The sequence below is a fragment of the Micropterus salmoides genome, unplaced genomic scaffold (assembly GCF_014851395.1).
Source record: "Micropterus salmoides isolate LMB-PRFRI ecotype aquatic unplaced genomic scaffold, ASM1485139v1 Ms_hic_scaffold_13, whole genome shotgun sequence".
Classification (NCBI taxonomy): domain Eukaryota; kingdom Metazoa; phylum Chordata; class Actinopteri; order Centrarchiformes; family Centrarchidae; genus Micropterus; species Micropterus salmoides.
In genome coordinates, this window is record NW_024040374.1 from 13,462,555 (window position 1) to 13,489,949 (window position 27,395).

At 38.6% G+C, this 27,395-nt stretch overlaps 2 protein-coding genes across 6 annotated transcripts in view; one reads left to right on the top strand and one right to left on the bottom strand.

The window, feature by feature from the left end:
* LOC119900574 (lisH domain-containing protein ARMC9) overlaps positions 1-14,734 on the bottom strand; it is a 30,242-nt gene extending 15,508 nt beyond the window's left edge. For 2 of the 4 annotated variants that reach the window (XR_005444075.1, XM_038715650.1), the window contains exons 1-14: positions 14,383-14,734; positions 13,781-13,949; positions 13,411-13,536; positions 12,780-12,950; positions 12,154-12,309; positions 11,944-12,036; positions 7,617-7,641; positions 6,805-6,971; positions 6,280-6,378; positions 5,409-5,444; positions 3,245-3,279; positions 3,039-3,150; positions 2,210-2,302; positions 165-255 (exon numbers count right to left, since the gene is read on the bottom strand). Coding sequence is in view for 1 of the 4 variants with exons in the window: in XM_038715650.1 (XP_038571578.1) it covers positions 165-255; positions 2,210-2,302; positions 3,039-3,150; positions 3,245-3,279; positions 5,409-5,444; positions 6,280-6,378; positions 6,805-6,971; positions 7,617-7,641; positions 11,944-12,036; positions 12,154-12,309; positions 12,780-12,950; positions 13,411-13,536; positions 13,781-13,855 (1,279 nt within the window). In the remaining 3 variants the exon portion in view is untranslated. The remainder of the gene's footprint in view (positions 1-164; positions 256-2,209; positions 2,303-3,038; positions 3,151-3,244; positions 3,280-5,408; positions 5,445-6,279; positions 6,379-6,804; positions 6,972-7,616; positions 7,642-11,943; positions 12,037-12,153; positions 12,310-12,779; positions 12,951-13,410; positions 13,537-13,780; positions 13,950-14,382) is intronic. The other 2 variants (XR_005444076.1, XR_005444077.1) reach the window with 2 other exon arrangements.
* Positions 13,835-26,978, top strand: polr2h (RNA polymerase II, I and III subunit H). Of its 2 annotated transcripts, none has more exons than XM_038715652.1 (6): positions 13,835-13,855; positions 15,954-16,045; positions 16,191-16,274; positions 25,562-25,655; positions 25,835-25,918; positions 26,650-26,978. In XM_038715652.1, the coding sequence occupies exons 2-6, from the start codon at positions 15,973-15,975 to the stop codon at positions 26,765-26,767; spliced, it is 453 nt and encodes a 150-aa protein (XP_038571580.1). In that variant the 5' UTR covers positions 13,835-13,855; positions 15,954-15,972; the 3' UTR covers positions 26,768-26,978. The 2 variants fall into 2 exon arrangements, with proteins under 2 accessions (XP_038571580.1, XP_038571581.1); XM_038715653.1 differs by lacking the exon at positions 13,835-13,855 and adding an exon at positions 14,888-15,032.
* The last annotated feature ends 417 nt before the right edge of the window (positions 26,979-27,395 follow it).

Here is a 27,395-nt window from a genome sequence, read left to right on the forward strand (position 1 = left end):
CGAAGGAGGAGGATCATTAGTGATTTCAATCCTGAATGAAAAGTTATGATAAAAGCCACTGACCATATCCATCCATATCTCTAAATACATCCTGTCAGGCAATGACTCATGCTTTAAAAGAAATAATGATGGTTAACCAAATGTTGTGGCTGTTGAGCACTTACCCTCTGCAAGGGAAGCGAATGCATTGATGAGACGAGCCATGTATTGGCGGACAACCTCGTTCTTGGATCTCATCAAATGAAGCACAGTTTTCTATGAAAACACAAAATATACGGTAGTTTGAAATTGTATCAGCTGCTTTCAGGTACAATCAGTAACATTTTACCATTCATTTGAACAGAATGATCATACCTTATGAGCAGGCCTCACGAGAGTTGCTGATAAATGCCAATGACTCATCTGTTATGACAATAGCTGATGAGATTTCAAGATTTTTAAAAGAGGCACAGTCAGCTCGGGATTTTTTTGTTTGTTTGTTTGTTTTGTGCTCTGATCCCCCATACTTCCTGAGCTACCCACAGCCCGCTATGCATTGGGTTATTTTCCCACAACCACATTTCACCTGACACAGTTTGTATTTTGTTTGGAAACTCCCCACTGTACCTTTCAGAAACTCTGATAGCATAGCGTTGTCATGATATGTAGCCTACGCCGTGTGTAAGTCACATACCAGGCAATGAGCTTGAAATTAGGCATAATTTAAGTTGCATAGTATAAACACACACACAAAAAAGTAAAGTTTATGCAACATTATGATGATTATGTATATGGAAAATGAAAGCCTACATATATGAAAAGTAGAACAACTGCACAGACACATCTCTTACAAATAAGCAAGGGCATGCATTGGACAAACACATCAGCCTTTCTGCTATTGTTCACTATTGAGCTGCTTTAGTTGTTTTTTTTATTAAACCTCAGGCCTTATATTTATCACCTCTTTTTTACATGTGCCACTTTTCACAATGTGTGTAATTTGAGTCTAGTCTATGTTAAGGGCAGCTAAATATGACCTATTAGGGAAACCTACAGGAACTAGGGGGAAGACAGAAACATAATAGGGACCAAAAGATGTTATCTTTGAGATTTGGTGTTGGCATTTGAGGTGTTCACATGTTGTATGCTGGCACTGTATTTCCTCGGCCGGGTTCAATAAACGATGCTATGTTGTCTACTGTCTTCATCAGTCTTCACAAACTTCTTCACACCTGAACCTCGCTCACAATAGCATGATATCAATTTTGCTAGCCGGGCCACAAGCTTAGAGGTATAGCACAGTATGGTAAGAACACAGACAAAGAACTAAGGTGTGGATCATGTGGATCAACTAAGGATCATTTAGTCTTCTGTAAAGGGATTGTATTTAACACGGTGTCCTACGGCTAAAGGCTAGGCGAAGAGAATGTGAAAAGAAAAGAAAAAAACACAAAGAAAAGGACGCTGAAATGATAAGAAAAACATGTAACAAAAGCCATGGATTTGAGAAGTGAGAAGGTGAATTTGGTAATCAATCTGTGCCCTGCTCTGGCCTTTTGTTAAATAAAGAGGAAATCCAAGGCTTGGAGCAATAATAACAATCCTCCACCCAGATGATAAATAAAATTAAATAATTAAAATTACATTCTTACGAAGATACTATTGTGGGAAGGTGTCATATTGGATTAATTATCAAGACAATGATTGAGAAAGTCAGTAGGTAAGCATTACTCTATATGACTTAAATGTAACATGTCTTATCAATTTGTCCTATCCATCCTGGGTACATCAAGATTAAAACATTTAAAATGACTGAAGCTAAATTATTATTATTATTGATTATTTTAGTGCTTAGTCATAGATCATTTTGAAGTTTTTCTTGAAATAACATACTGTATTGCTAGTTAAAATGCTGCTTTGCAGCATCAAGTCAATGGCAGGTGAGAAACAAACCCCTGTGCACCCAGCAAAGGTGCCAATTCACCACCTGAAATTAGAGCCTTGGGATTAATCAGGAATTTAGGCCAATGGACCATAAGTTACTTTTTACTGTCGCTTTGCTGGTTGCATGAAATATCAATTGGGATAAATTAATGAATGAAATGAAATGAATGGAATAAATCAATTACAGTTCAGTAGACATTTTGGGAGACATTTGCCAAGTCATTGCTTTAAAGTAGTGTTAAAACATGGCACAATACAAGTAAAAGCTGTAGTCCTGCGTTCCCACCTGTTTAGTGCTGTAGCGCTCCAGCAGGTCGTTACTGATATAGGCCTGAAGCACTGTGTCTCTCTGTTCACCAGGAAGCGAGCGAGTCAGTCTCTAAAAAAATGTGAGAAACAGACCGACCAATTCAGACTCAAAAGATAAGACTTACAAAGTGAATATGATCGTGATCATGCTCACAAACTGCTGTTCTTATGAGCTGCCTCAAAGTAGCAGCCAGTAACAGCCAGTTTTTCTCCCCTCACTGATCCAATGCAGCTGCTCAGCGAAATACTAGATGCACTGGGCTACTATGGCTTTGTGTAGCATATACCGTATGCTAAGACAGCAAACATTTGCTAGGTTAACAAAACATATAAATGTTAAATTCAGTAAGTTTGCATCACTTAGCCTGATTAAAAACATCATAAAAATGTAACACGAATAACAATCACTGTACAGTATGTCACCCTAGCCTTTCTGTAAAATGCTAATCAATATAAGGAAAATATTACAACCAAGTGTTCAGTCCTAATGGACATCCAGGAATGATTCACAGAAGATGCACTAAGGAACACTTAGGAATTACTTGGATGTCAGCAACTGTGATGCCATTTCTTGATCATGCTTCAAGAGACTGATACAAATATAAGACTGAACTTTAATCAGCCCTGAATGGAAGATGGGTCATTTCAGCAAAACAGTAAGAAAGAACTAAGTAAAATATAGCAGGCATGCAAGGATTAAGAAGCAGCAGTGGTTGCAGATGTTAGCAACAAATAAAGAATTTAAATAAGTCACAAAAGAAATAGGAGATTATGAATATAGTATTAATAATGATATGATTACTCACCCAGCGCAGTGCTTGTAGCAGCAGAGACCTGAGTCTGTCTGGGCCTTCAATCAGGTCTTTCTTCAGCTTCTCATAGTCCAATGAGGGTAGCATTGGCACCTCCTTGGATCTCCTGGTGATGAGTAAAAAAGACATGTCAGCCACGTTTTACCATGGCACTTATCAAACTGTACAGATTAGCAGAAAACATCTTAATTAAGACTTACTGCGGTGCAATGGATGCTCGTAGCATCGAGGAGGCCTATAAGAGAGCGACATTGAGTAAAGAAGACGGTGCAGAGTATATCTTAGAATTTGATTATATCAAACTACAACTGTCACATTCTTACTTTAGTGTCTAGTGTGGAAAACTCATCCCATGCGACTGACTCTTTTTAGTATCCTTACTATCTGGTTAGATGCTGTCTAAATAAGTCATTAGTTGTTTTGTTTTTTTTACATGCAAATGTCATGCTTGTGGTACATGCTGATTCCCTGGACATACAGCATAATACTGTTTGGCAACATCACCCATGCAGTCAAAGACAAGTAGGCTAAGATAATTAAGCAATAGAAAAGTACCAGATGTGTTAGGTTAGTGTGAAACAGCCATCCTTTCCTTTGTTACACCTCAGTGAATTGTACTGTAGGCTTGTATGCTGGTATGATGGCTATGTGGAGGAAGGGTGACAAAACTAATTATTGGTGGGTTTTTTTACTATTAAGAAAGGGGATTTTAAGCCCTGAAACCCAACCTGAAGCCTGGGTGGTTAGGCCTATAGCGAGAACAGTGTTCAAGGAAGTGATCCGTGTCGTCTGAGGTATCAGGTGTTCTGGCCACATTTTAGCTTTTGTGTGAAATAGGTATTTCGGAAATGGAAGAGAACATTGAAACCTGGACTGCATAAAAAAATGCCTCTCTCTCTAAACATTTCAGGTGCACTGAAGAATGCTGAAGAGCAAGGGGATGAGAGCCATTTGCCACTGGGGTGTCTCATTTCTGTGAGGCCTGATTAAAAGTGACATCCAACTAGGAATTAGCACACATTAAAGATAACAATTATTCTCCATCACTGTGTATTAACAGACAAGCCACACACCTAATGTGTGGTGAATGTTCAAATAGTGCTGTCAAACTAAATTATTTATTAGCAACCATGGCAAGAGGAAAAACAAGACCAAGCCATTTGTACCTTTTTAATAAAACCTTGATTTTAAGGCCACATTTATTCTCAGATTTCAGCTACACAAAGCAAAGGCTTGACCTGAATTGTCTGACAATGCACAGTTTACATGAGAGATGCCTTTATTATGTTCGCCTGTTTAGCGTGTCTTCACTCTTTTATGACTGCGGGGTCAATGGAAAACATGCACATTGATGCTATTGTCTCAGTACACGGCTCTGCTCCTTTGTCTCATCCCCATGCAATAAGCTAAACCCTAGTGGAGCAGCAAAAAAATAAAATAATAAAAATTTTGTGAGAGCCATCTTAATATTATGAAGGCATAAAGACTCAGATAATTATGGTCAATAGAGGATTTATGTAACAAGAAGCTGAATACTTGCTTGTTTATGTAAAGGCAAATGTGTTCTCTCAGGTCTCAGTTATAGCTGAGACAAATATTTTATCCAGGCTACCAGAAATGTTTACGGTTGTCAGCTTTTGGCAATCAGACCAGGACATTAACAGTAACCACCAGTCAAATGCTGGCAAATATTGGCTGTTGCTGTTTTCTCATTTACAGCTCTTTCTTATTCAACAGTGTTAAATGCTTGACCTGACATTCCAGGCAAGTAAAGTAAATTAGCATTATTATTTAATAGGTTACATCATAAGTTTAACATGAGTGCCTGCTATTAATGGTTTTATGAACTGTCACAATTATATAAATGATTCTACAATGCATTACAACTTTAATTCCATCTAACCTGTTTGACAACCTGAGAATGAGAATGTTTTTTCTATGTGCCTTTTGTTGGCCATTCTTGCCATTCATTCTGTCATTGTATCTGTCTAAATTCAAATGGTAAGTAGAGTAAACTGAAACTGTGGACTAATTTACAGAACAAATTTATTTAATGATGAGGTACGCCCTGAAAGAGACGCCGCTGTTTAGCTTAACAGATGGCCGGACAAAGGTTGTCATTCTTACAGCCAATGAGGCATAACATCCCTTTAAACTAGGACAATCTAGTAGGAACCAGAGGACAACTGCAGGGAATATAGACTGGGTATAAAGGAAGGCCAAGAAATCTGTCTGTAGTGAAGGAAAGGGAGGCAGACATAAAGACAAAGAAAGGAGGAGGAGGAGCCACAGCGAGTCAAAAGCGAGATGAGACATGGGGACCGGAGCGATAACAGGAAGTAAAGATGAAAACATAAAACTTACATAGCCATCATCATAGGGACTCATAGAGTAATATCCCTTTGTGGACAAAAGCATCACACACGCAAAAAAACACAAACACACAGAAAGAAGTTGTTCAGTTCAAAATTAGAAAGAAACAAGATTTCACAAACCAGAGTTCAACACTGAACAATGAAGGCCACGGAGAGTAAGTGTGATAGTTGAGGTTGCGGTGTGGACAGTTTTTTGACTATCTGTGTCATAGAGTAACACTGTAACAGCTGTCAAGTGGCAACACAGATATGAACAATTTCACCAGCTACTTGCCGTTTGATTTGAAAATTTCTACTTGACTGTCTCCTTTGGCATGCAATTGAACATAAGCATAATTTTTATTATAACCATTAAAATTAATTTAAGTTTCAAACGTGGTTAACTTTAGATCTCACCAGCCACTGTAAATGGTGTTTGACATTGTTAATTTCTTGCTTTCATTGTGTCATGTATATTTAACTTTTCCACAAGCCTTCTACGTGTGTGTGTGTGTGTGTGTGTGTGTGTATTTTTGCAACACCAGTATCCAGCCACCTATTTCCAGGATACATACCGCAGGATTACTACATAGGTTAGATTTGACTGAAGAGGACAAAAGGCACGCTACGGCAGGAAACCCTCCTTTATAAAACATCTAACAATCCTCTTCAAACCCTGAACATCAACATGATGATGACAATTTCTGTGACGTAAGGCCCTGGCCGCATTTCTCTCTGCTAGTACTTAGGTGTAACACTGACATTTTCCATGCTTGTACTGAAATCGTCTTGCCTTGAGGCCTTGTGCTTTGTTACTCTATTACCATTGAGGTGAGCCGGAGAAAGAGGGAGAACAGAGACGCGTGTGTGCTCTCACTCACAGTGCCAGGTCTGGTGAAGTCACTGCTCTGCACCACGCTCTGCCTCATCTTGCTGCTGAACAGGCGAACACACACGCTCTGCAGGTACTCAGGGGAGATCTGCAAAAACACAGCAGGCTCCTTGAGCTTTAGGATACTGTGTGTGGGTAGAGAGAGGAAGAGCACGGCTGCCAGGGTTGTGTCCATGCGTTCTAGTAGCAAAGTGCATATACGTACATTTTTAAAATACTTCCTTCTGTTTTAAAACTACACTACAGTATGTGTATAAAAAGGGGATTCTTATTTTAAGTGTTTGGATATACAACTGTGAACTTTACACATGCGAGTAACAGCTGAATTAAACCCTTTTTGTGTGTGTGTCTGTGTTTGTGTGTGTGTCTGTGTTTCTGTGCACAGCCTTTATTAGCTTGTTTGTGCGTGTGTGACTCTTTCATTATGTCTACATAGCATCCTTCTGTTGCCTGTACCTCCAGCCTGTGTGTTGGAATGCGTGGGTTTGTTTGCCCCACAGTCAAGATAACCTACCATTTTCCCACTGACAGTGGCCTCTAATGAGTCGACCAGCTCAGCAGTGATTCCAATCAGGTTGTGGTAGTCCGCCTGCATCTTGTTGAACTTTCGCACGTAGCTAGTGATGCGGCGGTCCGATTCAACCAGTTGGAGCTGCAATTGCTGTATGGCCTCTGCGCAGTCTCTCACACACACACACACACACAAACAAATGAGCAGCATTCACATGATGAGTGACGTTTTCTGTGTAACTTAATGTTAAAGTGTTTGTCATAACATGTTAAATGTTCCATTTGAGATGAAAATAATGGCTGGATGTATATCATTTAAAAAAAAAAAAAAAAGTAATTCTCACATTGACATTGCAATGGCTGTTGGATGTTGATTTTATTTTTAAGGGCGCAAATAATTATTAACTTTTATCAACCTCTACAGGCAAAGAATTGCAACACCGACAAACTTATTTCTCCTTCTTTGGGAAAGCTTCCCATCACCGCTTCTTCATTTGAATTATTACACTCTGTCACTTAACTGTGAACAAATTGACAATGTTACTACTGAACCACCCATCGTCAACCACTTGACGCGGGGGGGTTGGAGCCAACCCCAGCTGCCATCGGTTGAAAGGCGGGGTACACCCTGGATAGGTTGCCAACAATTTAGATGTATGAATATGCCCACTGCTCCCCTCAGGGATGGGTTAAAGGCAGAGAATGAATTTCGCTACATATTTGCTCAATCATTTCTACTCAAGAAATCACTGAGCAACTTGGACTTGACAACTTGTCTGCAGCTGGTGTGTTAGATTATTTGAGAGGGATATTTACCTTTAGAACTCCTTCCTCCTTCCTTCTGCATGATGCCTGTTAAAGAATACACACTAGCACTCAATTGAACTCTTATCAAACATTTCTACTCTATTTGTTTCTTTGTCAAATTCTCTCATCCAGACCTACATACAGACGTGCTCAAATTTGTTGGTACCCTTACAGCTCATTGAAATAATGCTTCATTCCTCCTGAGAAGTGATAAATTAAAAGCTATTTTATCATGTATACTTGCATGCCTTTGGTATGTCATAGAATAAAGCAAAGAAGCTGTGAAAAGAAATGAATTATTGCTTATTCTACAAAGATATTCTAAAATGGCCTGGACACATTTGTTGGTACCCCTTAGAAAAGATAATAAATAATTGGATTATAGTGATATTTCAAACTAATTAGTTTCTTTAATTAGTATCACACATGTCTCCAATCTTGTAATCAGTCATTCAGCCTATTTAAATGGAGAAAAGTAGTCACTGTGCTGTTTGGTATCATTGTGTGCACCACACTGAACATGGACCAGAGAAAGCAAAGGAGAGAGTTGTCTGAGGAGATCAGAAAGAAAATAATAGACAAGCATGGTAAAGGTAAAGGCTACAAGACCATCTCCAAGCAGCTTGATGTTCCTGTGACAACAGTTGCAAATATTATTAAGAAGTTTAAGGTCCATGGAACTGTAGCCAACCTCCCTGGGCGCGGCCGCAAGAGGAAAATCGACCCCAGATTGAACAGAAGGATAGTGCGAATGGTAGAAAAAGAACCAAGGATAACTGCCAAAGAGATACAAGCTGAACTCCAAGGTGAAGGTACGTCAGTTTCTGATCGCACCATCCGTCGCTTTTTGAGCGAAAGTGGGCTCCATGGAAGAAGACCCAGGAGGACTCCACTTCTGAAAGAAAAACATAAAAAAGCCAGACTGGAATTTGCTAAAATGCATATTGGCAAGCCACAATCCTTCTGGGAGAATGTCCTTTGGACAGATGAGTCAAAACTGGAGCTTTTTGGCAAGTCACATCAGCTCTATGTTCACAGACGAAAAAATTAAGCTTTCAAAGAAAAGAACACCATACCTACAGTGAAACATGGAGGAGGCTTGGTTATGTTTTGGGGCTGCTTTGCTGCGCCTGGCACAGGGTGCCTTGAATCTGTGCAGGGCACAATGAAATCTCAAGACTATCAAGACATTCTGGAGCGAAACGTACTGCCCAGTGTCAGAAAGCTCTGTCTCAGTCGCAGGTCATGGGTCCTCCAACAGGATAATGACCCAAAACACACAGCTAAAAGCACCCAAGAATGGATAAGAACAAAACGTTGGACTATTCTGAAGTGGCCTTCTATGAGTCCTGATCTGAATCCTATCGAACATCTATGGAAAGAGCTGAAACTTGCAGTCTGGAGAAGGCACCCATCAAACCTGAGACAGCTGGAGCAGTTTGCTCAGGAAGAGTGGGCCAAACTACCTGTTAACAGGTGCAGAGGTGTCATTGAGAGCTACAGAAAACGTTTGATTGCAGTGATTGCCTCTAAAGGTTGAGCAACAAAATATTAGGTTAGCGGTCCCATCATTTTTGTCCATGCCATTTTCATTTGTTTTATTATTTACAATATTATGTTGAATAAACAATCAAAAGAAAAGTCTGATTTCTATTAAATGTGGAATAAACAATGGTGGATGCCAATTACTTTTGTCAGTTTCAAGTTATTTCAGAGAAAATTGTGCATTCTTCGTTTTTTGTGGAGGGGTACCAACAAATTTGAGCACGTCTGTACATACATCACTGTGCAAGTGTGGAAAGAATACTTTAAAACAGTTCATATTAATAGATTACATTTATCAAGTAACAAAATACAAAGTGAGTGAATAGAAGGAAATCTAATCAGTATTTGTTGTGAGTAAAAAAAGAAGCATGAATTCTTCTAGGTACACTTGCACATACAGTAGTTGTTAAAGGACCTCGGCAGGTACAGAAAGCTGGCCCAACCCACAGTTCGTCTGTGGATTTAGGCAGCTTCAGTTGCTTTTCTCTCTTTTAATGTATCCCAGACAGACTCGATGATGTTGAGATCAGAGCTCTGTGTGGGCATCATTTCCAGGACTCCTTGTTCTTCTTTAAGCTGAACATAGTTGTGGTTGTACTGATGTTATGTTTGTGGTCGTTGTCATTATGCAGAATAAATTTGGGGCCAACCAGATACCTCCCTGATGGTACTGCATTGAGGAGAGCAACCATGGGCAGCAGATGGGTGTACCTGGGTCCCACTGTTTTCTGCCAGTTTTGAGTTGATTCTGGTTCTGGGCTGAACATCTTCTGACTGTGAAGGGAAGAAAGTACGAAGTGTCTTGCATCTGCTGCAGTAAGTTTCTTTGGCGCTCAACGATGCCCGTTTCTTTCTGCTTCTTCAAAAGAGCTTGGACATCTCATCTGGAAACCCCCTGTCTGCCTTGAAAAGTCTGCCTAGGAGAGACTTTGCTAATGCAGTATAACTACCTTGTGTCTTGGTGCTGTGCTCAGTCTTGCCATGGTTTATGACTTTCAAGAGTAAACTGTCTTCAGCAGCCTCCCTTTGTTAGCTGTTCACTCACTTTGCATTTTGTTCATTTATAAATATAATCTATTAACATGTCTATTTTTGAAAGCATACTTACTTTACATCAGGGGTTTCAATTAGAATTCAAAGAGGGAGAGAGAGAGAAAATTCGAAACAAAGGTTTGGAGCATCTAACAACTAACTTAGGATTGTAGATCTATGAGATATTTTGGTTTTAAACTGCCCGTAGGAAGAATGTACCTGTGAAAATTTGTACATTCTTGATGAAAAGCCATGTGAAATATCTTTTCTCTTTCTGTCTCCTCAATTCATGTGTTTCCTCTGGTGAATCTTGTGGACTCGACTCGCCATGCTTATCGGAATGCACAGATGTGATTGGCTGAGCAGCATCACATGAGATGATTGGAACACATGCAACTGGTCTGTGAGTTTCCTGGGCCGCTAAACCAGTACAGTAAATGCTAGAAAAGCTGCACGGGTTAAAATAGTAACGCTCTGTCACGAGGTAGTAAGTCTCAATAATAAATAAGCTATAGGTCGCGGTCCGCCTATTAGTGACCTCTGCTTTACATCATTGTTTCCACCTAAAACTAACAGTACTTTACATACAGTATATTCAGTGTCTTGCTTAGTTTCGACAGCACATAGGACAAACACTCAGTGTTTTACAACCTGTTTGAGGAGGGTGTATTTGTTACAGATATTATTTGCTTAAATGAACCAGCTGTATTGTTGTAAGCAATGTAATGGTTTATATATTATCAATACTAGTTTGTTTAAAGGGTGCAACATACAGTACGTATTTTAAATTTCCTGAGAGGGCAAACACAGCTATCATTCAGTGCATTTACAAACACTTGAGTAGCTCGGTTACAGTTGGATTTCCGCAGTAAGGAGATTTTCTATATGATCTGATATCATATAAACACATGTGATCACTCTTGAGTGTGTTGTGTCAACTTAAAAAAGTGCTGCCCACTGAAGGGTTTCAAAGACTGAAAGATTAGACATGTTAGATAACCTCAGTCTTTTATTTTTTATATATGCACAAACAAGACATATTTCCTCTGGTTAGCCCTTGAGATGATAGCGGCTGTTTTAATCTGTATATGTATGTGTGTAATGCTTTCATCGTCGGCCAGTAGGGATAGGGTTTGGTTTCATGATTGTGCAAGGAGGAAAGTCGATCCACTGGGTTTCCAGCAAAAGCAACAACTCTTGTTATCCTTCACTTGCCCTTCTACTCTGAAAGGGTTAGGGTGAGTTAGTGTCACATTAGGATCAGTTGCCATAAGGAAACATAGCCATTTATAAATGCAAATCAGACAGGATTTGTTTTCAGGATATGAAACGACCAGGTCTGGGCAACAGGCCGACTATTAATGAATTCTTTAGTGACCTACAGAAAGGCCTTTTATTTGAGATTTAAATGTGCAGCTAAGCTAGAAGAGGGAATGGAAATCACTCTGTACTTGGCATGTGTTAAATCCCTGAGTTGTTCCCGTCTAGATTTGGTTGTGTTATTCCTAGGTAATAATATTATTTTAAAGCCAGTTTCTAAAAACATTTGTCTCCTTTGGTGAGTCTACACAACTTTTATGCAGTTTGGTAAGCTATGTCTCTGAGGGCTGTGAAGTGCTGTATGAACACACCACTGTTAGATTTGCAAACATGCCTGCTAGATTTGCTACACATATCACTTCACTGAGAACAGCAAAGACATTGAAATTAAAATATAAAGTCCACATTCTGTACTCTGCTGGTCATGATAAAAGGATACATATAAATTCAGCAGCTTTGGGCTGTTGGACGACTTCAGGGCCACTGACAGAAACTGCTCCAGCTTTTCCTTCAACTCTGGTATCCAGGAATCCTAAACAGATAATATAAGTTGGAAGAAAATATGGTTATGTTCATTGTGAATGAGGCACTGGGTTATAATGTTGCATATGTAATAACTGGCAATACCCATCTGGGTAATGTTGAGTACCTGGAAAAGATCTTTGAAGGAGGGGTGGACAGTGGGGTTGGGAACAAAAGGCAAGGCGTAGTAAGGCAGAAACTTTGTTGTCTGGCTCAGTGCTGCCCCCCGAGTCTCCAGGTACTGCTTGAAGTGGAAAATCCTCTCCTCAAACTCAGCTCGGTCCTGGAGACAGGTTTGGGTTTTCAAGTATTCTGAGTTATTTCAAGTCAATAACAAAATGCAAGTTAAGCCCATTACATCCTTTAAAATTCTTCTTCTGTGGCATGGACACATTCTCTTCAATTATATGATTCTGTACTTTAGCCTACCACTGAAAACTGATGAGCTGCTGCTTTTAAAAAATAATAACTTAACTTATACATATTTAATCTCAACACAGCAAAAGGCATATTATAAAGGTTAAAAATTCCTGCTTGTGTAGTGCAACAACGACATCATAGATAGCTCACTGACAAAAAGACTGTAGCACAGCTTAGTGGACATTTTGAAAAATGGCACATAATGATATTCAGCTATAGGGCACAGAAGGGTTGCAAAAGATAGTTAGTTTTGTTTGCAAATAACCTTAAAAAAGGTAATGCTGTTGTTAAAAGAACATCTAAACAAACAAACAAAAAATGTAATCTACACACATGTCCACCAGGATGCCTCCTCAGTGGGTAGATGGTGAAATGGATGTGAAGGTAGAACTCCAGGCTTTGGGCCTCTGTGTCTCTGTCTTTTACCTCAGAGGGAATATTGTCTGTCCACAGTTCAAAGAATACTTTGTGGTCTCCATCATCAAAAGAGCTAAGGAGGTCTTTCTAGAAAAGTCAGAGTTAAAGAACAGCGAGTTGGGGGAAAACAAGATGTCATCCACCAGCAATAACAACTTGCTAGTTTTCATGATCATTTTATTTGCATATCACATAATGATAATTCATAGACAATAACATTGGCAAGACTATAAAAAGACCTGAAAATGTTTAGAGATACAATAAATGAGAAACAGAACTACAAAAAGCCTAACTTGTCTTGACTCTCTGTCCTCTAGAACATCCAAATCAGTAGATTAAGAACTACACCATTGAGCAAGCTGTTAAGTATCATAATACTTATAATAAAAACATAGGCTAATGTTTCACAGGTTGCAACAACTGGTAATAATGTATGGTAATAATGCATGGTAATGTTTGCACTTTTCTTGCCCTTCCCTAGTTGCCATCTCCACAAATAATCAACAAACCTGTAGTAACAACAGCTTATAAAAATTGTATCATTTACCTGAATGACGCGAGTCTTTGAGTCTCTGTGAGTACTTTCTTGAGGCTTTAAGACGAGCTTGCCTTTGCTCTTGCACTCCTTGTCAAAACTGTGAACAGTCTCTTCAAATTCCTCAAACTTCAGATACTACAAAAGACAAAAACAGGCACAGGTGGCATTAATGCCACTTTAATTAGTGCAGAATGGAGTTGTGTTAAAACTGAATTAAACAAGCTACACAACTGTTGTCTTGACAAATCTCTCTATAATATCATGCTCCATCAAGCATGGTTTATTGGAGAAGAGTTGTGCATCTTGTTCAGTTCTAATGGACTTGGTTTTGGTGGATCTAGTTTGCTTTGTGTGTATTCTCAAAATTTGAATGTGGTACCTCCTTGATCATCCCGAGAAGATTGGCTTCCGTTTCCAAGATGTACCCCATCTTGGCTGCCTCCTTAGAACTCATGTGAGTGCCCAAAACCTTTAAAACACCTACTGACAGCAAAGACCTCCTCTCTCATTAAATTACGTTTGTACTTCCAGCGAGTATTCTGCAGAACCTGCAAGAAGAGGACAGTGCTTGGCACTGTTAATAGTCAACAATAATGAGAAAGTGTACCACCCAAATAACTTAATTACAAAGTTCTTTAGTTTTACTGCGGTGCAATTGATGTTTAGAGTTTTTGTGAGTCTAAAATTCAGGGCACATACAAATATCCAAAGGTTTTATCGTAATGCTAACATTCTTAAGCAAATAAAATCTCATTTTTACCGGCGTTTTAAAGCTGTGAAACCAAAACGTGAATACAGAAATCAGATTGCACATTTTCCTGCCTTTGAATTTAAACCTTATCTTCAATAGTAAAATTCAGCGACAACTTCAACTTTAGCAAAAATGTGGCAAGTTAGTAACATACTAACAAGTTAGCTGACGAGCTAACATTAATCATTTAACGTTATCTACCGTTAAGAGGACATTTACATCATTCTCACCTTATTCTGACAGCATTTAATGGGTGAGTACAACGGTAGGCGCTTTCAGCGTGTTCGTCCGCCACTGAAACTTAGAAAATCCATTTTGGACAAACATTATGGGTTTGCATAACCTAATGGTCAGCTAACGCTAGCCATTAGCTAGCAACCGTACACAGATAGGACGCTAAAACACCTAGCAACCAAATGGTTGGGAAATGCAAGCTGGAAAGTAGAGGCAAATGTCGTAAATACCGACAGCACGACTGTAGACGCTTGCAAGAATATTCCGTTTAGTTTGTATAAAGTCGCTTATTGTGATATTTATCTAAAACCGGCTAATACGTTGACTTTTCATTACATAATTTAACGTTATTTCTTCAGCCAGACAATAACAATTCGCCAATCTATTTTTATCAACACTGTAAGGTAACGTCACGTTCATAGGTCACGTTAAGCGTTTGGATTTTCGACCGGAAGCAGTTTGCGTGTCAGAGGTTGAGCTCATTGTTCCTTCGCGGTAGTTTGTTTCACAAAGTAAAGTTAATGAATTAAGTTTTTTCGAATAGGATATTTAAGTTATCGCACACTCGCTAACACGGTGCCCCGAGAGAAACCGTGTGACTGCGACGCTATTCTGTATATAATATAATAAAATAATCTTATTTGAGGTAAGTTAAGCTTGGGGAAGTGTGTGCACAACATGCTAAAGCTAACAGCTAGCCTGAATAGAAAACACAGCTCAGGTTGTAGTTAACGTTGTGACAAGACCATATAACTTTGGCTAATCCAGCTATGCCAGGTAGCAACGCTGTAAAATTAACATAGAGTAAGAGGATTTTAGTGACGTTAACAAAGTTGAGTTTTGCATGTGTAATTGATGTTCATGGTCCACATGGCTGTCATCTTCGTCAGTGTGAGTTAAAGGCTGGTGTTGTGAATTAGCTTTATCTCATTTAATTCTGCTATTGTTGTAGTTCAGATAGCGTTAAGTAACACTTAAAGTTAGCACAGTCAGTATTATTAGATTCAGAATAAAGATCGTGACAAATGTTACGATATCAGGAGGGCAGCTGTCAGTGTGTGGTCTGGAGATGTACTGAACTTTCACAATAAATCCAATAATTTTTTTTACAAGAAGTACAGTTTTAGTTAAATTCCCAATTAGTTGTAATTTTTGCTATATTTTAAATTGTTGACTCTTCAGACATATCTATGAACTTTGACACAGTGGTCTAATATATTCAACAATAAGTCAAGCAAACATTTTTATAATAGTTTAATAGTTTTTTTCTGCATCTTGTAATGTAGTTATGACAGTGCTGACAATAATGAACCCTGCAACCTATACTATTATATTTTTTAATTATGGTATTGAGATGAAAATGTCAAGTATTTCATCATCTTACCTGGCATCAAAATAGCTTACAATTGTTTGGGACTTTTCTAAACCTGCAGACACCTTGTTTTTAAAATCATACTTTCCCCATAACTAGATATAATACAAGCACTTGTTATTTAATAACTTTATTTGTTTGTTTTTTTCAACAAAAACTGGCATTATAATAATCTTTGTCTTTCTTCTTTTGAAGTGCATTGACCAGGACAGAAATGGCTGGAATTCTGTTTGAGGATATCTTTGACGTAAAGGACATTGATCCCGATGGCAAGAAGTTTGACAGAGGTGTGTAAAATGTCAACAATGCAAACATTATTCACTTTTATTGACATTTTGTTACTATCATGAATCCGGTGTTGGTCTTCAGTTGGTGTCCTTCAATTTAAAACTGCATATTAACTAATCCAAATGCCACTATTGTTTGCCACAGTATCTCGTCTACATTGTGAAAGTGAATCTTTTAAGATGGACCTTATCTTGGATGTGAACATTCAGATCTATCCTGTTGATCTTGGTAAGGAGAAATCTTTTTGTCATTGTGTACATTTATTTTAGGTTAACTATCTGAAGTCACTTAATGGATGTGTCTAATGCAATCTTATTCTAAATTAAGCTTATATACAGTATAGTCAGAAAAAGATTGGTTATTTTTCAATATGTCAGCAGAATAAATTTACGTCTTTTAAATCAGAGTTCGTAAAAAGTCTTGACAGTCTGGAAAATGGTTAATTTTAACGGTTACATTTTTGTAACCTGTATGCATTACATACATACATATAATCTATACATAATCTGATGTTTCATCTACAAAATCACTCATGCAAACCAAATCTTTTTTAATAAGGTCTAAGTTAAAATGAACATTTGCTGAAATAAAGTGACATACAATGATTGCTGTGGGTACATGGGAATTCTGCAAACCATTTTTCACAAGTGCATTTATAGTAACTATTTAAATTTAAAAAAGGGCTTGCTGAGTCTTTAGTTTATGTACATTAATAAGTTGGATGAATCCTGATAAGTTTTAAGCAATCAATTCTTCTTTTTGACAAGGTGGTCCAATAATTGTTTGGATTCACTCAATATTTGACTATGTTAACAAACTGTGGCTTACATGTAAGTGAGCAGTGTAAAGCTAACTGCAAATGCAAAATGACAAATATTCCTCTTTTGATGTGTTTTTTTATGTTTTCTCTGGGACTTAATTCAAATTATAATGCAAAAATGAAAATGTAATTCTAGGACCACATTAAATAAATATGGAAACATTTGCCATTTCATTTTCAAAGACTTAACTGTCCTTGTGCAGATATTATTGGTAGATATGAGCTAATTGCAGATAAATCGGTATCGGCGTTAGGGCTGTCGTCATAACTGCAAAATTGAGATACCGCACTATTGATCAAGCCTACTGCGGAGGATGGGAAGCACTGCAACAACCGCAATGTTCATACTATACTCTTCAGTGAATGTTTAATAAATTAGTGTTTCAAAAGTTCCTCAACCGTAATGAGCTCCGTAACGGTTCAAGGACGGATCGCCATGGGCTGTACGTGATTCAACTTCAAACTTAAATAAACTGCTGTTTATTTTAAGATTAGATAACTTGGTGTTAGCATATTGCGCGGCTAATGTGACTAGCAAGCTTGGCGATGTCGTGATACTGAGGAACAGTCAAGAGAAACTGTGAATGTAAGCCTAATTTGAAGAATGCGCGTAGAGTGTCGGATGCCTGCAGTTGTTTTCATGTTGCTTTCTGTGGTATGTAAATTCTGTGGTATGTAAATTGAGTTGTGAAATAGACACGGTCAAACTGCAAAAATGACTTTGCTTGGCAATGTTGTTGTCTAGCACCCAGCAGCTAGCTTGCTCCGACCATAAAGTTGCTCTTAGTGGCTCGCTGTGCAGTGAAGTGAGATCCACAGACACTCTTACTATGCTATATGGCACCAAATGACTTAATTTATGATAAATGTGACAATACAGCATTACCACGTGGGAAATTACTTCACCGTGACGGCCCTAATCAGCATTTATAACAGCCGATTTATGACTATTAAAAAAGAAATTGAGAGTCGGATACTTTACTCATCTCATGTGTTGCATAGTTAGTCCACTAGAGGGCTCTCTGCAACTCCCCTGTCAACAACAATGCTGCACCACAAAACAAAAGAATCAGCTGACCGGAGTGTACCGGAGCATGCAGAAACAGGAATGGAGAGTGGCTGTGTGCAGGGTGAGTTGGTCATTCCTCACGTGAAATACATCACCTAAATAATAAAAAAATAGCCCCCATCACTTCTTCTCTCCTGAAAACATTCATGAACATACTTGCTAATCCTCCCGTTTTTCATTGCCCTCTCTTGGTTTCCTCCCAGCTCACAGCAGTTTGTTTAAGGTTACAGTATAGTTGAGTTGTGGAGGCTACGCTGCTGACAAACGTTACTGTAGATTTATTTGTGAAACAGTGTGTCAGATCTAGTGAACAGTCCTATTATTTCTCCCTAGTTCATCACTTATAAATATTCTCAATACATGACTTACAGCAGCTAATGTTGCTGTTAGGTAAATTAGATTAGCCACAAAGCTAGCTAATGCCATGTTTATCAGTGGAAGAGTACTAAAGCTAATGAGCGGTTAAACTATAGTGTTTAAGGTATTCTAAATGTATATGCGAGCCGTGAATATGCTACATTGAAAATAGTCATTGCGGCATATTATGTGTAAGGTAATTACTGGATGACAAAAAATATATTTCCTATGTATGAGAGCCCTGTTTATCATTATGATGTAATATAATTATTGTAATGACATGAATAATATATAGTATTATTATTGTATTGGTAGTAGTACATTAGTATTTTTTTTTATCTATAGTTTTTGTTTGGCAGGCCCACACAGTAGGCTACAAACACTATAGAACTCTATAGTTCATAATGGATTTTTAAATTTTTGTAGTTTTTATTATCTTATTTATCAAACCTTTAATATATTTATTTCAGCATTTTGTTATGTTATCTTAGTGAGGTCTTATAACAACAAATATTAGGGATAATCTTTGTTTATGTTATTTGTTTCTGAAAAGAAGGTAAAAAAATATCGGCCGATATATCTGCACACTGGATTTTAAAATCGTCAAATATTGAAATCGGTATCTATCTTAAAGATCCCATATTGGTCGTCTATAGATAAGTCTGTTTTTCTGTCATGTAAACTTATAAAAACACAATGGCCTAGAGTTATTGTCACATTGGTGGTGTAAACTAAAATATGAAATGGGACTGCAACTAACGACTATTTTCGTAGTCCCTTAATCTATTCGATTAGTCGACTAGTCACAATTATTTTTGTCATCCCCTAACCCTAACCATTTAACTAATTAAATGTCTTTCAAGTGAATTACTGATCTCCAACACACAGCCTAACTAGCTAATGTTACCATTAAGTGAACGAGGTTTACTATTCAGCCATTTACACCATTATCAATGCCAGGGGGAAACCAGGGAAGAAGACAAGACAACGTAGGCTTCTCCTATAATTCACTGATTTATACAGACTTTAAAACTTTTAACTGTTCAAATATTTTTGCTTTGGAACCATATAAAATCAAATTAAAAGCAAGTACTATAACCACAACTGTACACTAACAATGTGTCTGTCTATTTAAAATAATAAAGCAACAATCCACTTTAGTACTACTTCTGTAGTTTATTTAACTCAGTGGATAATGTTCTGTAGGCTACATCACGAGCCTTGTTGTGCTTTAAACCATTACTCATTACTAATAACATTTTTAAAGCAGGGTCCGACATTGCCAGCGTTGTGTTGGACAGATTTGTGCTGCGGTGTTTATAAGAGAGAGAGAGAGGATGCGCTATGGCACTGATCTGCAATCAAATAAGATTTTAAATGGGCCTAGTAAAATAAAAAGAAACAATCAGTATGTGGTGGTCAGCGTTGATATTGTAGTAGGCTGCCACAAATAAATGAACGTATAGGAAACACTTCCTTTCCTCTGTCTCTGCAGCTTTGTTGTTGCTGCTGCAGTGGTCTGAGTAACTGGGACCAGGGCGTTCTGTGGGCGTGACTGGCACCGGCCGGCCGGCACCGCTGACCTCACAGGCACTTGTGGAGCTTCTCAGCCCTGAAAACGTTTGAGCGCATTTTCGATTCGCCATCAACTTTGGTAAAACTGCCAATATTCAAGTTATAAACACTTGATTTCTCAGCTCACAACCGCAAAAAAATGTATTTAGTAATTAAATAGCGTACAAAACCTGTAAAAACTCTGCTGTTCGCCTCTTTCTGTTACTTTCCCGCTTCTCGCAAGAGTGCTTCTTCTTTGTGAGTAGTATTACAGTCAATCAGTCATGGCAGGCAGTGGAAGCGATACTGCCCCCAGCATTTCCTGTATTGCATTGCAGTTAGAAATAAAAATTTCCTAAAAGTTTCCTAGTTTCCTAAAATGAAGATATACTATCTCTCCCCTAAACGGCATCTATGTAATGGTGCTTTCAGACCAAAAGCGAAGTGAGCATTCGGGGCAGTGAGTTTACATACAAAGTCAATGCAAAGACACGTAAAGCCGCGATTTCCTGTTGGACGACGCAAAGGGGGCGGGGCCGGCGACGCAAAGGCAATGCAAAGGAATTCGCGTGAGTTGAATATTTTCAACTCAAACGAAGAAGTCGCATGACGCTGAGTCGCAATAGTCTATCAGTGTTGCGATTGTCCGTATGTCACCGAGGCTTCAGAGCGTTGTGTGGAGAGGGCCAGGCAGAGCGGGGGATTGAAAATCTGCTGGCCGGCTGAGAGCTGCTAAACTTGGAGGGGAGGAGCAGGGAGCAGCGCTGCAACTATTGAACAAATAAACCCCCATAGTCGGTTGGATTCTGCTCTGACAACTATGCCGTTTACTCACGGGAGGAGCTCGGAGTTAACTGTTTTTATTAAGTTAGCTTTTTACTTTAGTTTTTGGGATTTCAACGTTGATTTATCTTAACTGGAGCTTCTCAGCAGCTAGCTTCCGTGCACATCCGGTTCTAGTGTTGTTGTTAGCGTCGTTAGCTCTGTCGGACTACGACTTAATATTTATATAAAAACCGGACAAAACTGGACATTACTTGGAGAAAAGAAAGCGAGGAGGTTGAACTACCTGGTGAGTTCAGAGAACATGTCTGTAACTTTATTATATTATAACTTTATTATTATTCCAGCTATCATTGTACTTTACTGTGACCAAGTTAGCATAGCATAGCCCTGATCAATCCAAACTCCATTCAGAAAACAAACATTTTAGAAGTTGTTGTCCTGCTGTCTTGCTGACAGACCTGACAAAGCATGAATTCATATGTTCAAATCTGCATCATGTTGTAGTTATTTGGCATCAGTTTAATCGAGGTGAAAATTCGCGGTTGGTCTGAATGCGGCATAACGATCATAGACTGTACGATGCGTCGACAATTAAATTTCACGTCAAATTTTTATAGTCGACGTCGTCGACTTATCGTTGCAACCCTAATATGAAACAAATAAAAGATGTGAAACATCAGTCAATTACTTTTCTGGTAGAAAGACGCCTAATAAACAGAGTTATTAAAAGTTTAGTGATTACTGTAGCCACCCCTTGTCTCATATAGGTGTATGTGACACTCACCATGAAGCAGAAATTTGTGCAACAGACATGCTGTAAGTTACCATGTCAGCAGTTTCTGCAGCTACAGTGCAGACTGTATGTGTCCATGTTTTAGAGAAAATTTTAGAGAAGTTTTTATTTGTCATAATTATTGCCATGTTTTAGAATTTTGACAGATGCAGATTCAGTTTGATACCTTTTCAATATACTGTAGAGAATTTCATATTATTTATATTGTGATCTGTCAACATCATAATAAAGCTTTTAAATGCTATACTATTCTTTGTGTGGTTCATCAATACTGATAAATGATCTGCATATATTTAATGAACGTTAACAATCACTAACATATTGCACTTAGTAAAAGTAGGCTACCATTTCTTGAGATTCAGCAAAAATATGTGGCGTTAACCGCGTTCAAACAATGTGGACAGCACAGTGTCTGAAAAAGACCTTAATAAGTGAATGCATAATTCGACAAAACGGATGTTGTAGGCTTCCTGCCGAATTTTGCATCCACCTCTTTTCTCAGTATAAAAGAGCGTTACCTCCCGCGAGGTGCCTATGCAATAATGGCAGGCATGCAGAATTCGGCACAACACCTGTGCTGCAAAACGTCACTGACTTGACGGAGCTGTTTTTATTCCCCTATCTATCAAGTCGGCGAAAGTCTGCCAGTTATCTCGAACGCACCTGATGACTACCAGTTACCAGTGGCGGCTCCTGCCAAATCTCTCAGGGGGGTAAATTGTTGCGATGATTGCTAAGGTGACCAGTTCAATGGTCTAAGTCTGCTATAAGACAAGGATTGTTTCCTAGGCTACATACTGTACATTATTTGTGAACAGCTACATACTGAAGTTCATTGTCAATGTCTACAATGAATGAACAGTCCTCAGTTAAGATCAACAGATCTTTAGACCTTTGGATGTAAAGGCAACTTCTTTAGCATTAATGAAAAAAGGATGACTCTCTCAATCATCTGATTTATCTGTGACAAACCTTTTATTTAGGAACAACAAATCCAGAATAAAGCACTGTATTTACACATAAACATCAAGGCGTGTAAGGGGAAATATAAAACGTATATTCTATTCTTTCTGGTTTATTTTCTGTGTTGCTTTCCTACTTCTTCTTTTTACCCTCCTCTGACAAGATGCCAGTGGTGACCACATCATGCTACCTCCTCTTTCTTCTTCGGTTTCTGGCAATAAAACAAAACACATCAAATAATTGTTACTGGTTAAGTGCAGCTAACTTTAAATTGACTCCACTAACACATATAAAACATGGCTTAATAACAATCACATTTAATATAAGCATAAAATTCTGCTTAATAATAACGTTAACTATCAAGATTTTTTTTACAGTCATAATTATTAGCTTAGCCTGTGGCATTTTACGGAGCATAAATTAGCCTAGTGGCTAATGGAGTTTTTCCTCTCCTCATAGCTTAACAAATTATTATTATGTATTATTTAAACTGTGTCTTACTCACCGCTGGTAAAGTCACTGCATCTCCCGACACCACGGTTGAATTTTCACCCTAAACGTTACGTTTTCAAACAGCAGCTGGTCGTAGTGAGAGCAGCAAGCTGGAGGACCGCCGAGTCGTTTTCAGGTGGCAGAAGCGTAGCTCTGCTGCTGGGCGCATGACGTAAACACGTTAGTGCGAGCCCTCCCGGAACCCATAGAGATTGCATTGCAGCGGCCGCAGCTCAAAAAAAACCTGCCTTTACACGAAAGTCGACGAGAGAGATCTGGGCGATTTACAACCAGACTGAAATTGCACCAGAAGAGGCAGGACTCCACGGAACACGACTTGACGCTAATTGGACAGCGATATTCAGAGACAACCTGTCAAAAACAGTCACAGCTAACTAACAGTGTGGTAGAAAGTGGTAGAAAAATATCCCCTGCCTTTCCCCATTTGGCGGTGCGTCGCCCGTTCGCCCTAATGAACAAGCCGCCCCTGCCAGTAACACAGCGTGCTAACTTCGACAGCTGTTTTCCAAAGTTAACATAGCTATCCTCATTAGCTAGGATCTCCTACATGCAACTGTTTTGAAGATGGGTCTCCGACATTGACAGCGTTGTGTTGGACAGGTTTGTGCAGCGGTGTTTATGATATCAACCATTCAATTCACAGACGGGTCTGTTGTCCGGGTTTGCGAGAGAGAGAGAGAGCGACCGAGTGAGCTGATATGCGCTGCACAGCGCTGCAATCAAAAACGATTTTAAAATGTGTCACCAAATTTACTTGGGCGGCTGTTAATCTTCATGGGCGACCCGCCCAAGTAAAGCCTATGTGTGCGAAACACTGGAAACAAATCCAACTTGGTAGCTAATGAATGACATCTGACTGGTGTGTTCACTGTCGCTTGTCTAACCTGGTCTGCGCTTCTAAAGTGTGGGAAACACTGACTGAACCATTGTTTTTCTTTTTACAAGCCAGGGCTTCAGCAGTGTCGACCGGCACTGTGTCTCCCTCCATGTTGTTGAGTTTATGACAAGACGGCTGCATGCAGACGCAGAGGGGCAGGGGCTGTGCGGTAAGGGAGAGAGAGGAGCAAACGCTGGCAGGACTTTATGGAAACAAAATAATTAAACAAAATAATTAACTCAACATCCAACTATATTGGTATAAACGGTATTGTCTAATTTTATCTCTTGAAATTATATTGGTATACCTCTTAACACCAATCTACCGCCAAGCCCTATATTATTTTATACCATGAGTAGACTCTCAAATTAATAATTTTCCATGAAATTATGTGATACTTCTTTTCCACTACTTACCCAGTAACCCATTTTACTCTGTCCCTTTCTAATTTGCATCCCTTATGGCTGACACATACAGTAATAATAATAAATTGATCGTGCCTCTTCAATTGAACACAACAGCATTTCATAACTTGTTAAAATAAATGTGTCCTTGTAGTGTCAAGCACTGAAAGTAAAGTTGTAGGTGTACTAATTGTAATGTACTGAAAGACAGGATGTTTTTACGTGCAAACGTGCACGTAAAAACAGCTGCAGAACATGCAACGCTAAGTTCAACGGGCTAGCGTGAAAAATAAAACGTAAAAATGGCAAAACTTACAGGTTCCAAGTTTGAAGTCGGCATTGATCCATCCTTGAGCTGTTCCGGTGTTAGGTTTCATTTGTGGAGTGTATAATGATAAATAAACTACTGAACCTTGAGATCGTGAAGCTGCCTTCTAATTGAAGAGGAAGTGACAGATTGTATTTTACATATATTCATTTTAGCTGACACTTTTATCCAAAGCGACTTACAATTGCTACCCTCTGCATCCCTCATTGCTTTAATTTTATATCTGTTTATTATATATATATATCATTTGTATTGTGTCCCACAAAGGGCGGCTTGTCATGTAAATGTAAATGCATGAGACTGGGGCGCTGTTTCACTTATTGCATTTGAATAATGTCCACTATAGAGCAGAGTAAGTCTTAGAAAATGAAATGTCAAAAACTGTACTCATTTTCATTTTCAGATAGTTCGAAAATGGAGTTTTCATTTTTGATCTAAAAAGACCATGGTGACATGTAGATAGGGTTGCTGATTTACTAACTGCCTTTGAATAATATCCACTTTAGAACAGGTTAAGTCTTTGCAAATTAAATGTCAAATGCTGTTTCCATTTTCATTTTAATATGGTCCTAAAATACCCACACAAGTATGTGAAAATTATTACATTTGCAATTCAGTTTGTACTTAAATTAAGGACCAGGAAAACAACCATAGTTTTATTTAGAAATCAGGGAAGAAATTTGTATTTACAACCACGTAAAGCAAACAGGGCGATCAGACGGAGCGTGTTTTTCAACTCGAGGCATTAGGAATGTTCCTGCAAACATGCGAAGTGCTCTGAGCTTTGAAGCGACCACACAGCACAAACACCCACTTGCCTAGCTGTGGGGCTTACAGTAATCATATGCCAAAATATTAAGACACCAAAAAACTGAGAAAGTTTGGAAACCCTTGCTCTGCCTTCTACATTAGAAGGCATAGAGCATCTATCTAATAGCGCGCTATTAGATAAAGGTGGAAACCTCCATGTGTCAAAAATCCTTCACTGACCTAAGGTGTCTAAGCACACAGTATAAACCCACTTTTTCGCATTTGTGTCCATTTCATTAAGGTGACAAGTTCAGACTGGTTATTGCCAGCACGTTATATGAAGACGGAACACCAGATGATGGAGAGTACAATCCTCAGGATGACCGGCCATCTAGGTAAGACATATTCTCTTCATATGTTGATGCATACAACAAATGCTATTTGGTTGATATTTGCTTAAAGGGTCTAATACCACGTGTGTCTACGTTTTCAGTGTGACTGCCCCCCTGTGATATCCCATTTTATTTTTTTTTCTGGTTTAGATTTGTGTTCTTAACTTTGTTTACATTTCCAGAGCGGACCAGTTTGATTACGTGATGTATGGGAAGGTTTACAAGATTGAGGGTGATGAGACTTCAACAGAAGCAGCCACACGCCTGTGAGTGATGTTACTCAGTTTAAATGAAGCTTTGAAGCCTCACCAGATATATGTTGATTTTAATAAGTTAGCCAAATAAACAAATAGCATGCAATTATTATTATTAGTACAGCAATACCTTTTCATTTAAAATCAGCAATATGTTTTTTACATTTTCATCATTTGAATATTTGGTTGTATATGGGTGACCAGTTTAAATTTTTCACATTTGTAGCAAAAATGTTTATATAATAAAATGCAGTAACTAGGGCTGGGTATTGGTACTCAACACCGTTAAGGTATCGGAAATAGCCCAGTGCGTAGTAGTAGTATGGAAACTTCTCCAGTCAAACAAGTACTGGCGGAGGTTTGTGACTCACAACTTAAGGAAAAAGCACTCCCAGAAATCTTTCAATAAGATTTATTAATCCAAAGTTAATATTTTCCAATATATTTTATATAACATGTATGTATTTGGTGTCACTTTATGGGTACTGATATCATATAATTTAAACAATACCCAAACCTAGGTGTAACTCATCGTGTTACCAGACAAATGCACTGTAGGTGGCTTGTGAGTGGATTATCATTAGTACACGGTTCTCTGTAAACTAACACACTCAGTTGTATATTGCATCGATGGCAAATCATTACTAGATAATGAGATCACATTATTTTTATCAATTTATACAAATGTTATCTCTCTCATTTGTTAGCTTTAATCAAGTTGCATTGATGTGCTTTCCTTTCAGCTCTGCCTATGTGTCTTACGGTGGCCTCCTCATGAGGCTGCAGGGAGACGCCAACAACCTACACGGCTTTGAGGTGGACTCCAGGGTCTACCTTCTCATGAAGAAACTGGCCTTCTAAAGCCCAACCCTGCTCGCCCACTTAACCTTCTTCCACTGCCACAGACCACCCTAAAGTCTAAAGAGCAGTTCATAGACAGAACACTCTTGTAGTTACAGTATTGTTTCCTCTAAGGAGATGGACTACAGACTAAAGACTGTGACACTTAAGAACAGCTGCAACATCTATCTACTGGCAAACTGTAAATAAAGATTCCTTTTATACAAAATCATTCTTAGACGGGCAGTCACTAATCATCGAATTGATATTTTGTTTTCATCCACCATATCATCCAACCTCAGCAACTGCATAGGTGCTCTTTCAAACATGTTGATTTAGGTTTTATGTAACTTGTTTTTAACAAGAATGTGGAGTCTATTTGTAAAACTGTTCAGTATTTGGATAGGCAAGCTTTGTGCAGGGCAGGAGAAGGTTTTATTAAAAAGCTGCAGCTAACTGGACTGTGATGCTCATAGGGCTTTGGAAAAAAGATATAATTGATAGACACTATACAACAGCAAATTTATACTCCATCTGAACATGAAATAATGCAGTATTTAGACATTTATTTATCCCTACACGATTTATACTGGCTACACATGGCGAAGTCACATTTAAAACCATTGAACAGTCTGCAACATCTCTTTCT